This window comes from Poecilia formosa, unplaced genomic scaffold (assembly GCF_000485575.1).
Source record: "Poecilia formosa unplaced genomic scaffold, Poecilia_formosa-5.1.2 Scaffold37, whole genome shotgun sequence".
NCBI lineage: Eukaryota > Metazoa > Chordata > Actinopteri > Cyprinodontiformes > Poeciliidae > Poecilia > Poecilia formosa.
In genome coordinates this window covers 400029-414901 of record NW_006799976.1, presented here as the reverse complement: position 1 = coordinate 414901, position 14873 = coordinate 400029, and the positions used below count along the sequence as shown (strand labels likewise).

Below are 14873 nucleotides of genomic sequence, written 5' to 3'. Positions count from 1 at the left end.
GGAAGGAGAAAGGGGGAGGATGGGGAAGAGGGGGGGGGGCGCATTTCAGTTGTTTTTGTTCCACCGATTTGTGAGCAGAAATTAAATCTGGATCTGACTCAAAGCTGGAAAAGTGAAAATAAAAGGTTTTGTGCAGAAGGCAAGCCTCATGAAAAATGAAAACTAAACTTGATTATTAGAACTGAGAGGAAAGTTAACAAGTACTGCACCCGAGATAAGAGCCGTGACACATTCTGTGTCAAACCTGAGTGAAATAAAACATGGCAAACAATAAAAGTAAAAGTAAAACGAAAGTCCCTTCCAGCAAGCCCAGCATTTACTGTCTAGACATAGACGGGGCTCTGAGAAACCAGCAGTGCTTTAACAGAAATCCTCTGCTTTGGTTTTTCTTGGCACTTAAATGTTTCAGACCAGAAGACAAAAAACATTTTTAAATTCTGATTTCATGCATTAGTTGAAGAAGGTAACCGGCCGTGTCCACCCTGGCAGAAACAACTGTGGATGGATTTTGGCTCACTCTTCTTTGCTATCGTTTGGATAACACGAATATCTTGTTTCATCACCATGCTAGTCAGACTGCAGCGCATTTTCCTCAACAGTGACAAGACGTCATCAAATCATGATGAAAATGATGACATTTTATGTCACCATTTTATCAGGACAGAGATAGGACAGACTACTGGAATCCAGCTTTGGATATCAGAATCAGCAACGCTCCTGAGCAGAGCATGTTAGAAAACCAGGGCTGGGCGCGGTGCCTGAAAGCATCAGGCAATGATCAGACTCCATCAGGGAGGAATGTTTGCTAGAAAATAATAGGAGCCTATTTTTTGGCGCACACCTGAGACCACAGGAGTGCGCCAAAGTTCGCTGTCCATTAGACTTTGCAACCCTATCGAGCTTGAAGACGTCAGCGACTTTTCTTCTGATTGTTGAGTTTCTTTAGATTGGGCGAGACGTGAAGCTCTTTGAAGTCTTGCTTCATGTCACCAGATAGATTTGTTTGTTTTAGGAAATGTCTTGATTTGACAAGTCCGACAATAACTAGTCCTGGGTTTGGCTTGTGAAACTCAATGATAATAATGTGATTAAACACATTTACTACACATTTGCCTTTTCCACACACGCACCAGCGTGATTAAGTGACATTTTGCCATCTCATGTGAAAGAATGATGCGGGAGGTCAGCCTGTCTTTGTTATGCTATTCACTCACCAAATGAAGAAGTCGCAGGCCCGGATCGGCTTCATGAGTGATGACCAATGACCAGTCACTTTCTGACAAAGGAAGTGATATCATTAAAATTTGATGAGTTTGCCCAACTGTCAATAGGATCCTTACACTGAGTTCATCCATCATTAACGCAGGGTTTCACCAACTCAAACTTAAGATTTTCTAAGACAATTTTGAACAGAATTTAAGAACCGTATCTCCACAGAAACCTGTCCAGGGTGACATTAGCCTCTTGCACCAGAACCCGTTGCAACGCCACTAGGGATAAGCGCGTTAGAAAACGGATTGGTGGATGGATGGATCTCCACAGAAATGTACAGACTTCATTCGGCCAACTGGCAATAAATTTGTACTTACTCATGATGGATGCAAAAAAAAGCTAGCTGGCTAGGAAAAAGTGCGACTCAAACTTTTTCCTGACAGAAAAGTTCGATGTGAAAAATAAAAAATATAAGGGATTGACCTTCCCGCCTCCTTAAGAGACGAGATTAATATCGTCAGGTTGGCACTGACCTCAAGTGCACTTTTACCATTTTCTTTTGTGTGTGAGGTTTCGGGAACTGACGGTCTGACGGGACACCCCACTTCCCTGCTGTAAAACCATGACGATACTTCCTGAGCCAAGTCAAATAGTCCTGTTAATTCAAAATTTAAACCCTTTGATTAACATATTAAAGGCCAACTTACTTTTCTTAACAAATTTAAGACATTTAAATTCAAATTTATGGCTTAAATTTGAATGTAAAACTTTTTGCAGATTCCCTATAATGTTCTGAAAAGAATGCTATGTATGTATCTTCCGATGCAGATTTCGTACTGACAAACGTGCCCCCTGTACTGCCCACTATATTTTTTAAAAGTTTTTGCTCTGTAAATTTCGCCGCGCTTCTTCTCCTGCATACTTTGTGCTATTTTCACCATTCAACTTTTATACTATGCAACTTGCTCTCCTAATGCCGGCTATATCTCTTGGTATTCGTAACCTTCATACTTTTTATAATATTCAGCTTTTTATGACTTTTTCTCCCCATGGGGGAAACCACTCCATCCTGTGGCAGAATTGAGAATTACAATATAAAATGTCCGTTGTGTTTCACAGTGGGTGTTTCAGGTCCTGCCTATTAATGGCAATCAATCATCCGGTTTCAGAGCCGTCATGGAGGAAACAAGGCAGCGGCCATTTTGAAGTTGGGCAGTTTAACAGCTCTTATGCTGTTAAACAGCCCAACTTCAAAATGGCCGCTGCCTTGTTTCCTCCATCACTGCCCTGTTAAACTGCCCTTGGAATAATTTGAGCTTTTGACATTGCTTTTTTCATACTGCTGTAGCATATTTTTTTTGTAGTCACCGTGTTAAACGATGCCTCCAAACAAATGTCGATGTCTCAGGAACCATAAAAGGTTTGGATTTCATTCACCTGCCGTTTTTATCAGAAAGAATAGGGGAACGTTTCTGTCCTTTCCAAATTTCAGGGTTTACATGAGTTCTTTTTCTTTTACATTGCATTGCATAGTGGTGGCCTAGATGCTATATTAGTATTTTAGCTAGTTTAAGATTTTTAGCTAATTTTGGCTTTTACCTGGGTTTTTCACACCGCCTGGACTATTTCTTATCTTTCTGCAAGTCTTCAGCAGTCGGCTTCAAACGCTTTTGCCATTTTCACCAAAAGTATTCACACTTGCATTTTCATAGGAAATGCACACTTGATGTCACCATTACTTATGATTTACAGTCAGAGGAAACTCAAGAGGCAGCTTTTCTTGGCATGCTAATGAAGGAAATGTATTGTGAAAGAGATGACAGTTAACTCCACGCTCAAAGCAAAGAACATTTTCACGTAGGCCCTGATGACTTGGAGATTTCTTGCCATAATCAACATTTGAAAATTGCTTTTAGGGGAAAGTCTGATGGCAAATTATTTTGGTGACGAGACTAAGGAAAAAACAACTTGAGTAGACAGATGTAGACCATAGTTTAATGCCGAAAATGAAATAAAACACCCCAAAACCTTTGACCCCCACCATGATTCAAGTCTGTCATGTCAGTAGCTTTGAATTACGGCACAGTATGGCACTCATTCTCATTCTCTCCTTTTTACTCTCTCTCTCTCACACACACACACACACACTCTAAATTTCATTTAATATTATAGTCCAAATATTTATATCCCATCAGTTCATTAATCTACATCACTACTTAAATATGTACAATACTGAGCAAGAATGAGTGAATTATCAGTTCCATTTAAAACTCAAAATAAATTGGGAGTATTTTTTCATATATAATTAAAGTAACTTCTCAGTTTATTGGCTCTAGTCTGAAGTGTGGCTTTCACAGAGATGTCAGAAACTCATTTCAAGCTTTCACACTTCTTCATCTGTCGTCTGCGGCTAATGAGGCGTACATGAACAATCATGATCGATGAGGGAGGATTTGGCAAGAGGTGGGAGGAACATCGACACCAGCAGCGGTAGAATTTGCTCACAGTGTTTGCTCTCCTTCTCACTCCGGTCCCGTGAGGCTGGATGTGAAACGGTCGAGCGCTCTCCGACTCTTTGATCAGAGAGCGCTTCTGAGGATCGCATTCCTCAGAGAGTCAATAAACGGATGGAGGGTGAAGAAACGTGCCGCCTTTGCTCCTCCGTGTCGTTTCATTTGCCGCTTCTGCTTCCCCGGAGCTGCACAGCCATAGTCTGAAGACGGCTGTTTGGACGAACCTCGCCGCTTGCTTTTGCTTTCCTACGGATGCGGGAGATTCATCCGATCCTCTATCAGCGTGTTGTCTGGGCCTTGTGCTTCCATGCACTGCTTCACAGTTGCTATGACTCCGTTCAGACGCCTGTCCAGAGCTGCGAGGTGAGGCTCTGCCAGGACGGGATTGATGGGATCAAAAGCGAGCGCCTGTCGCATGGCCGAACTCAGGACTCCACCTTTCAGGAAGCTCAGCCTGTTCCAGGTGGAAACACGAATCCTGTCGCAGGAAGTCGACAGCACAAAACACACAGAGGCGATTGATTATGGGAGAGACCAATCTGAGGAATGTGACCTGACCGTGTGGGGACTTACATGCAGCACTGGTAGAGGGGCGCCAGGATGCTTCGCTCATCCAAAGAAGGATTGCCGAAGCTGCCGAGAAAACACAACAGAGACGAACAAGAGAAATCGAAGGTGTGTGAATACTCCATGCATACATCGAACTATTGAGCTCTTGCCTCAAAATTACTGAGAAAGGACCATTTTAAAAAGAAAATATTTATACTGAGCTGCAATAAATAACAGATACATGTTAATGTTGCTCATATTTTTACACTTGCAGGTGAAACACACTCAGCCCCCTTCATTCGACCCGCCAACATCAGGATCACTCATCCAAAGAAGCAGAAGTCATCAAACCATGCACTAGTAGTAAGGCCCCACACTATTTACATTATTTTGCATGGGCAACCACAGTTAAAACAAAAAATAATAAAAAAACATTTAAATAATAATCATAAGAAGAAATTAAATGAAGAAATTAAATAACTATACAAAAAAATCTAAATAAAAGTGAAAACTCTGCTTTGAGCCAGTCTGGGCTACCTAGATTCCAGGTAGAGAAGAATAATTTATCCCTAGAGCTTGTTAGTGAATGTCTGATATTTTTGTATAAACTGCATCAGATCTTCTAGCTTTAGACCTTTTATAGGGTCTTTGGATTTATATTTGTAATAAATATTCTTCTGTGTGCAAGCAAAGTAGTGAAAGCAATGATGTGTGTACGACTTTTCCTAATTATGAGGTAGTTCCCTTCACCGACACCAAATATAGCCATTGCAGCTTTGGGTTGTGGATTAGTATTTAACCACTGTGACAAACAGGAAGAACTATTCGAGGAATAGATCTTCCTCAAAATCTAAAGAAGTAGAAACTGTACCGGTTGACTAACAACAGACATTGTCACATTCTTACTTTAGTTCAAGACATTAATTGCCATTCCTTTTACTCCCCTCTCCACCATTTTTCATCTGCAGCTGCGGCTCTGTTTTCGTCTCATGCTCCGCTTCTTTTCCATAATCTCCTCCTTCTCAGCCGTTCTCTCATAATAACACACACAGTAATAACTTTGTTGAAATAAAACTCGTCAACAGGCATAAACCTCTGATTTCAGAGTTTGTTTGTTTTTCTCGACTTCTCAGTTTGTGCCGCACCAAATGCTGCTCCAAAACCTCTAGCAGCAGAAGCACGACCGTTTTCTGTGTCGAGTTTTTTTTGTTTTTTTCACAAACATGCAACATTGTACAGGTTGGGAACGGCAAAAACTAACGTCCTCCCAACTGACAATAAATTTGCAGTCGACTCAAACTGTTGCCTCATGGGAACTCCTATGAGAAAAAAAAAAAACATACATAAAATATACAAAATTAAGTAGTCCTACCACTACAATATTTAAGACCTATGGAGAATGTTTTTAATACCATCTTGCATGTTTTTTTAAGTGGATCTAAGACTTTTTAAGGCCTTGATTTCAAGATTAAGGCTTTTTAAAGAGGTATGAGTTATTTAAGGTGCTGAGGTTTGTTAGAGAATAATCCTCATCATCCATCCAATGTAAGACCAATATTCCCTCATTCCACCACAGCAGCAAAAAGTGGTTGAATGTTCAAATAAAGATCTGTTGCCGCTTGGTCTAGAAGTAAAAAAAAATATCAGATATGAAATAATGTATTTGTTCTGCCAGAGAGACTTTACAGCCAGACAAAAAAAAAAAAAAGAAAAAAAAAGAAGAAAAAAGTCTGACACAATGCTTCTCAGAAAAAAGAGAAGATATCAGTAAAACTGTTCACAAACCAGAATGTGTTTATAAAACAAACAAATTTAAGAGCAAGTCTAGAAAAACCCTCATCTTTCCATCCGAGGAGTGGGTGTAGATGACTCAGCTACAAAGCGGTTTCAGTGGCGGCAAGTTCTTGAAAAAGAGATGGGCAAACTGGAAGAGATGAGTGACAATTTAGCGGGATACCAGAAGTGAGATGTAAAAAGTGGATTAACAATATCCTTATGGTGCCGACACGTTTACTAAAAAGGAGAATTTTACTGGAACTCTTCAGGAGTGACTAATCTGTTTTTTCAGTGCTGTGCTGTACACAGACTGCTCCAGAGTCTCGGTTACGGTAAAATAAAATAAAAAACACAAGGGACTTCTTTAAATCTGATGCAAAACAAACGTGATACGACTTCAAAAAAAAAAAAAGAAAAGAAAAACCTAAAATAAAAAGTACAGTCAAAATAATTTCATCATCATGTTGTGGGTTCATCACCCCTCACCTCTTGGCGTTATCGAGCAGGATGAGCATGCTGGCTCCGCCGTCATCCTGGAAACTCTCGTAGTGATGGCGATCAGCGTTGCCGATCAGATAATCAAAAACAGCCGTATCGATCACATCGAGGAGTCGCGGCCCCGCGTCATATGGGGGCATCTTCTTCACCGCCTCGCAGTAGCTTTCATCATACTCCCACCTATGTGGAAAACAAACGTGAAAGTTCTTCAGATAGACTGGAATAAGTTTGTTTGCAATGGCAACTGGAAGTACCTTCCTGTCAGCCCATGAAAGATAAGATCAGGTGGTTAGAGCGACATTTAAGAACGAAGGTAGGACAACAAAAAAGTCATTAAAGTGAATTTTACAAGATAGGAAATGAGGTGAAACGTCCCATGGGAGCATCGCTACGGTGACTAACCATGATCTGCGGCTCAGTTTATTTTTCCCAATTTGATTTCCTCGAAGCTCTTATTGCACAACAGGTGCGACAACCACAACCAGTGGAGTGTGCTCGTAGCTGCCCTCTGTCTACACGGCGCAGCTGTGCACACACAGGAACCAGAAAGGAGAAACCAGAACTCACACACAGACGGGAAGAAAAATCAGTTAGGCTAAATTTAGATAAAGGGGAACAAACCTGCAGGTCCGGACTGATGTGAAGGGAAAATAATCTAACAAAACACTGTGTGAGACTGACATTTTGGACAAAATGGACAGCATGAAAAGGTATCCATTTTTGGTATGAAATATTACACTGTGCTGTATAATTATTTTGATTCACTGATATAGATATGAAGAGTTAAATGACTCATTGGCAGCAACTTAAATTAGTTACTTCATGGACTTTTTTAGCTCAGTATATAACAGCATGTTTGGGGAAAAAAGCAAATAAAAATAAGGATAAATTGAGAATAAAATATATACTTCTGCCAAAAATATCTAAAATATTGAGATTAATTTGACATTTTTATATTAAAGAAATTTGGATGTTGCCTGACGACAAAGTCAAAGCCAAGAGAAAAAAAATCTCTATACATTTACGATATTAAAACGACATTCTGACATGGTCGAGTCAAAATTTTGAAAAATAAAAATAAAACTGTCTGAGATTATGAAGTCCACTTTCAGGTAGAACGTGGCTCTTATCCTGCGTCAAAACATCTCAGGACCAGATTCGATGCAGCCACGTGTTTCTTACAAGTTCCTGAATTTACAATTTCAAAGACTACCCTAGTTTTAATTTCTTAAATGTGTATACCTTTAATCACAATGAATTGTAATTTTTTTTTTTTTTTCAACTTTTCAACATCAAATAACATCACATTCTTTTCTTCCAAGCACTTCGTTGGGCAGAAATTTGTGCCTCAGTGGATTTTTTTTTTCTTTGATCTGTATTAATCATAGCAGCTCAAAATTCTTATAATAAAATTACTATAATGATTTCTACACACATGAAAATGCTTTGGGAATGCTGCACATTCTTTTACACAGCAAAACAAAAAAGAAAACCTGATCAAATTTGTTATTACTCTACAGAAACCGAGGAAAAAAGTGACAAGCAGTTCAAATAAAACTAACTTTTTCTTCACAAATTTCCTGTATAAGTTGAAAAACATTTGAAGTTTTAACTTTTCTGTGGCTCACTTTTATATTTGTAAAGTATTAACATACGAAATACGTTATTCCCGTGTACACGTGTAGTCCTGGTAAGAGCTACTAACATTATTTAGGTCTCCAAAACTCAGCTCTAATTAATCCTGTATGAAACATGTCTGGTATTTCAGAATAGAACTATTAATGATCAAAAGTTGTTTAAAAGTAGGCATTACAACAGTAAGCTCAACGAGAAAATGCAGCCCAGTCTTGACCGAGTCGTCACTGGAGGTGGAAGAGTTTCAGTTTTAAAAAACTTTCCGTTAACCTTCAAAAACATTTAGTAGGTTAAGCTTCACCCACTTGTGCTAATAACGTCATTTCTGGTGCAATAAATGGCCAAGGTGTCTGCCAAATTACACAGTCTGCGAACCGCTTGTCGATGTTTGACAGATAAGCTCGGTTTCATTATAGACCGAGCTTATCTGGCATTTGCTAAAACTCATCTTTTGTTTTGGAGTAACATTGGAGTCTTTCATTATTAACCAAAACAAAAACCAAACAATAATGTTGTGATGCTTGAGTTAGAAATTAAGTTAGAAATTAAGGATTTGAAGGAATCATTCACCCACCTGTTGGTGGATTTATATGACTACATTTTGAACAGATCCAGTAGGAATCACCAGGGGGAAAAAAAAAAAAAAAAAGGTTTCGACAGTGATTTGGTACTTTTATTGCATCCAGTTAATTTCTCTTTCCCAAAAATCTAATTTAGGAATTTCCTCTTTACGGTGATCTTTTCACTGATCTCGTTAAAGAATGTTACTGTGCTAGAAGTTCCCAGGCAAAAATACCATTTCACAACAAAAAGATTCATCAGGACATCTCACTATACATGTATCCGTCATCTGGACCTCCTCTGATCTGATCAGTCTTGGATTTATTGATGCTCCTCTCTCCTTTCTGCCGTCTCTTAACTAAGAGTAACTCATAAAATATTCTTCTTCACATAGACATGCTGTACTTTTTCTTCTACGGCACAATATTTAATTACCCATCATAAAAAATAAAAAAAAAGATGGGTATGTTGTTGCTGCTATGCAACAACATAAGCAGTCCATTTTTCTAAAGCTTCTGACACTATCGTCCACTTCAAATTACTTAAATGTCTTCCAGATGTTTATTCTAAACAAAACGTGAAATGGTTTGGAAATTATCTCATAAGTGGTACCAGGCAGTACAGACAGACGGTTCTATTTGAACCTATTGCAAATACCCAAGGGAGTCCCACAAGGCTTAATTCCTGGCCCATTGGGGGGCGGGGGCGTGCGGGGGGGGAGTCTCTCATTTTTCTTTTTTAAAGAAAAAAATAAAATACCCTGGGAGAATTTAAACTTTAAGATATTCAAAAGTCAGAGATGAATTGGGATAGAGCAGTGTTAGGTTTCTGGCACTTAATGCTCAAAACAATCTTTGGAACGGAACAACCTGGCAAAATAAAGTCAACTGTATAAAATAATGAGCAATATCAGCGTTGAAGACTGGAGATGTGGTAAGGCGTTTAAAGGATCAGCTTCTCCAGAACGCTTACTTCCCATTTCTTAGCTTGCACATAAATGTACAGTGCCATAAAAAAGTATTTTTTCCTCTTTTCTGACAAGTGTATATTTTGTAGATCAATAAACACATTTTAATAGATGGTTAATAACAAGAACAATTGCAGTGGAAGTGTGTCTCCAATTTTTTTGGACTTGTTTATGTGTTTCAGATGATAATTCTACTATGTAATAAAAAAAAGTATTCTCCCAGCTATTTCATCACAAGACAAACAGATATAAGTAAAATAAATAAAAAATGAACTAAAATCTAAAATTCTGATGAGTTTTTACAAAGATAAGCACATTGGTGGTTCTGATGAGATAAGAGATCTGGTCAATTTTTCCACATATTATATTTTCTTACAACTAGAGGTGTGCCGATCGATCGGTCACCGATCATAATCGGGCCGATTTTCGTGAAAAAGTGCATGATCGGTGATCGACGATCATTGGCTCTTGTTGCCGATACCGATCATCTCATTTCGCAGCCTGCCTGTGCAGCTGGTCTCCTCTTTCCTTCACTCTGCGCAAACGCGCAGCAACAAATCCTAAGCGATGTGAACTATAACGCACTGAGTGAATGGGGAAGTTTGCGTGTTGCGGCAGAAAATTGAAGCACGTCAAAATGCATCAACACAACGAATCTAATATGGCATAAAAACAATGCCATACTTGACGGAGTTTGGCTACATCGAGGCTCACTGCAGTAAAAAAGACATACGGAGGATCAGATAGCAGGTAAAGCAGCGCACAGCTACAAACACTCACCCGGATTAGCATGACGGTCAGAAAGCTAAACAAATAACCCGCAAAATTATTTAAGTCTTCGAGCTGCGATGTAAGACGCTGGTTCTGCTCTCGCTGTTGAACCGCTGCTATGCTACAGGTAGTAATATTTGACAGACGGAGCTTCGCTTCTGCTCCACCTGGTAGTGACTCTCACACCGAACCTCTGCTTAAAGCTGCAGCATCTAACTTAAAAAAATAAATTTTACATACGTATTAAAACTTTCGCTGTCCTAACATGAGACAGATAATCTCTGAAAAAATAATCGATCTCCTCCCTGATCTGCATAATTACTCCGCTCAGTCAGAAACAGCCAATCAGAACTAGCAGTAATCAGCTAGCCGCCATGCTAACAGGAAGTTTTCATTCAGTAACTCTGGATTGTTTATTGTAATGGAACCTGTATTTGCCTTTGAATGTTAAGTTTTATACTTGAATTTTTTTGGCAATGTTGAGAGGTTTTATTTTGGCTCTTTGTATTATTTAGCCTCTTCAGAGCCTTCATATGTTATCAGTCTGTTAAAGATAGTATTATCAATAGCAGTACAATTTGCACAATGCCTGTTTTGTTTTCTTCTTGAAAAAAGTTATTAAAAACAAGTTTTTGTCTAAATTAAATTGAATTCATGGTTCCTTTTTCCACATAATGTAACCGGTAGGGTTTATGATTAAAAAAAATAATAATTATGTGATCGGTATTGGTATCGGGAGGAAAAAACCTGATTGGCACATCTCTACTTACAACCGCTAACTACCTCAGTAACAGTGGCTAATAATTTAGACATAAATGCTAATGACTTTGTCTTTCATCCATTGATGAATTGCTTTAAATGGCCTACTTTGTGTCATCAGCGAGGTTCCAAGTTATCTTGACCCTACGGGTCAGGGCGCCATCAGGCCTGGTTGATCTCAGTTATTTTTTTATCGGGGACAGCCCTTGTTTTTAAACTGAGACCATATTAAAAATAGCCTTTGAATTTACATCATGGCTGTTGCTAAAATTGATTTGACCTGAACTACTTCGATGCAACGAGGAAGCAAAAGCAGAATAAACTAGGGGATTGGGGGGCCGTGATAAGTTGTGGAACGATTGTGATGACGACAAAAGTGACGACGCAAACTATTCGGTTCTTTTTTAGGCAACTGTATGGCCAGCAATCATAGTCACATAAAAAAAGGAGTGATTTGTATGACTGAACCGTACACAGCAAATACATCTAATCATATTTTCAAATTTGTCGATACGTTCACTGAACAAACAGTGGAGAATAACAGCAAAACTGACAATGCTGACAGTACGGACACTTTTTTTTTTTTTTTTTTAAACAGCGTTAATCTGAGTTTATTGTGACAACTAATTAGCTTTCTTGTTACAATAAGAAGTTTTTCACTTTTAATGGTAAATTATATGATGAACGGCCGCCCCTTAGAAAAAATACTAGAATCTCTTCTGCCAAAACGCAAAACATTTCCTCTCTGTCCAATTACTGCTAAAAGAGAAGCAGGCCGCCACCATCTGCACCACAGGTTTCTGCTCCTTTCACCCATGTGAAAGCCACACTAACCATCAGAGGACTCTTGGGAAATGATGGGATGTCTGAGCTGCAGAAGGGAATTCGTTGCTGCAATGCAGTACTGTGAGCAACTTCCCTCACCAGCAGAACCAGCACACGCACGTGCGTGCGCGCGTGCGCACGTGCGCACACGCACACACCAAACTGCTTTCTGACAGGTTATGAGCAATCAAAGCTCACCCACATTCAGTCACCAGCCTGAACAACACAACGTTTTAATTTTTCTTGTCAATCGTCAAACGGAATCGCACCCGTGTCACAGACCTGTCCCAGGCGGCCGTGAAGGGCACACCCACCTGGCCAGTTTGCCCTCTCTGTACGTGCGGCCCCACGGATGTCGGTGTTTCTGCAGGGGCCACACGTCCGGCAGCCAGAGGGTCAGCGACCCCTCCATGGTTTCGCCATCCGCGCACGCCGGCTCCGTCTCCCGGCAGTAGTAGCACTTCCCGTAGAAACAGGTGTTGTTACCTGAAGAGAGACGCGATGAGAACAGGGAATGACGCAGCTGCTGTGATTTAACAAAAGTAAAACAAAAAAAACTTAAAATATACGTTTAGTCAGGAATAAGTCATGAAACTGTCATTTTACGGAAAGTTGTTAAAGATATTCCAACATCATGGGCAGCGGTGAAGCTTTTGCGTTTTTTTTTGTTTTTCTCATCGTCATAGAAAATGTACTCTGGAAGTTGCAGGTTTGCAGCATGACTGACGAGTTCAAAATTTATACGTCGCTCATTTGCATTGTAGTAAATCAAAAAGGAAAAACAATGAGGCTGAATATTAACACGGGTTCAGAGATGAGTCAGTGTGATGTACTGAACGGACGGTGAATTCACAACGTGTTTAGATGCCCCAGTGTACCGTTTTATTTTTAATTTCTTCTTTCCCCCTGTGGTGTGATGCGAAAAAACGTTTTACTTTTTCTACCTGAATAGTCAAAGCTCATTCCCACAAGAGGGAAAATCCCCCCAGCTTTTCCAGAGTTGTATGATGTTTTGAGATGATTTATCAGAGAGACTAAAAGCCACAAAGATTAAATGTTTCTGTAAGATTTCAGAGTTAATTAAAAAAACAAAAAAAAAACAAAAAAAAAAAACACCAAGGCATAAACTATCCAGAAAGAAAAATGCAAAATCAGCCAGAAAAGCTCTTATACCACTTGGTGTTTGGGTTGACAAAAATAAAATATAAAAGTCAAGACAAAAATCTAGTAGAATAATTACAATAAGAGTCAGCAAAGATCTGAAGATAGCAAGTAAATTAATGTTAGGAAATTAAAAACTGTAAATATAGAACGGGTCTGAGTCAAGTCAGCCCTTCATCTAGTCCAGGGATCTCCAATCTGCTAGTGTTTTTAAATTTGGATACAATAACCAATGCAGGTCTTTTAACAATTATTTAGTCTATTTCTACAATATTTGCATTGAATTATAACAAAGAATGACATTAGAAGTGCTAGTAATATGTTTTTTGTCATTAGTTTGTAACCCGTTTTTATTTTTAAAACAATCTGTCCTCTTTTGGCTAAGTTTTATGTTTATTTTAAATCCTACAAACAGAAATAAGATGGTTGCCGTTTAAAAATAACTAATTCCCTCCAGTAATACATTTACCTAAAATTATAAGTTGTCCTTTCTCAAAAAGTCGTGACATTTGCGGCTCCAGACGAGTTTTATTTGGCAGGACTGAGAGACCCTCTATAGAGTCCTACTTCCTGTTTCCTGACTGTGATCTGCCATTTCAGACAAAGAACCCAGATACTGAACCATAGTGGATCCGTCTACTTTTCTCCAGAAATTCACATTTTGATATTTTGCAGAGATAAATAATCAAAAAGATGCTCAGATTTTGCAGATAATTTAATTCTAGATTTTTATCACCGTTTCAACTGAACTGGCTCTAATCCCACGTTGGCGCCTGAAGGCTCTTATGAAATGTCAGATTGTGACCAAAACAAAATAACTGTGAGACCTCCTGCATGAGAATTTACCAGATTAAAACCTGAAACGCTAAAAACTGTTTGTGTATGAGAAGATGAAGGGCTGAAAATGATCTGAACTGAAGCACTGAAGTTATTAAATGAGTCACTAAAAAAAACACAACATAATTGATAAGTAAAGTTGGTGACACAGAGCGAACTTGTGTGATTTAGGTGGGAAACTATGCTGCACTGTGTATAAAAAAAAAGAGCCAGAGCTGCCTCTCTACATACTTCACAGAAAAAGAAAAAAAAACTCTCATATGCAAAAGACGTCCTTTCTACACATGCTGGATTTTCTCTGTCAGCCTAACGCTCACACTGCAAGTTATCACTTTTACCTGCGCAGCGAATCTGATAAAGCTGCACAGTAATATGAAAACCTTATCGATCGTCATTTAACGTCTGAACTGCAACTCACAGACACTGAACTCTGTCGACTGCATTTATCTTCTAAGCTGGTTTTATATGAAGCTTCTCCCAAATATATTGAGTAGATACCGCATTCGGTCTCCAGATCAGTGATGAAACGAATCATTTCAGCCAATCAGGCTGGAGAACTTGACAATCCCAAAGGAAATGAAAATGATCGGCCACAAAGTTTCCACACTCCCCAACATCAACCTGTGTGTGTGTGTATATATATATATATATATACGTGCAATAAACAGCTATGCCTTACCAGTAATCAGATACCCTGTTGGAATAATTAGCTGGCCAATGGAAGAGATGAAGGCCACGGATGTTAAGACTCGGAAGCTACTAACCATGCATGGAGGGTTCCACCCCAAATCCAGCACCCTGAGACTTTA

The 14873-nt window shown here is 39.1% G+C and overlaps 1 protein-coding gene across 1 annotated transcript in view; it reads right to left on the bottom strand.

Annotated features, from left to right (window-relative positions):
- Positions 1 to 3185: 3185 nt before the first annotated feature.
- The window catches only part of fam20b (FAM20B glycosaminoglycan xylosylkinase), a 22022-nt gene continuing 10334 nt past the window's right edge, over positions 3186 to 14873 (bottom strand). Inside the window, exons 6-9 of the mRNA XM_007550557.2 lie at positions 12381 to 12552; positions 6537 to 6728; positions 4299 to 4358; positions 3186 to 4203 (exon numbers count right to left, since the gene is read on the bottom strand). Coding sequence (XP_007550619.1) covers positions 3972 to 4203; positions 4299 to 4358; positions 6537 to 6728; positions 12381 to 12552 — 656 coding nt within the window. The 3' untranslated portion in view covers positions 3186 to 3971. The remainder of the gene's footprint in view (positions 4204 to 4298; positions 4359 to 6536; positions 6729 to 12380; positions 12553 to 14873) is intronic.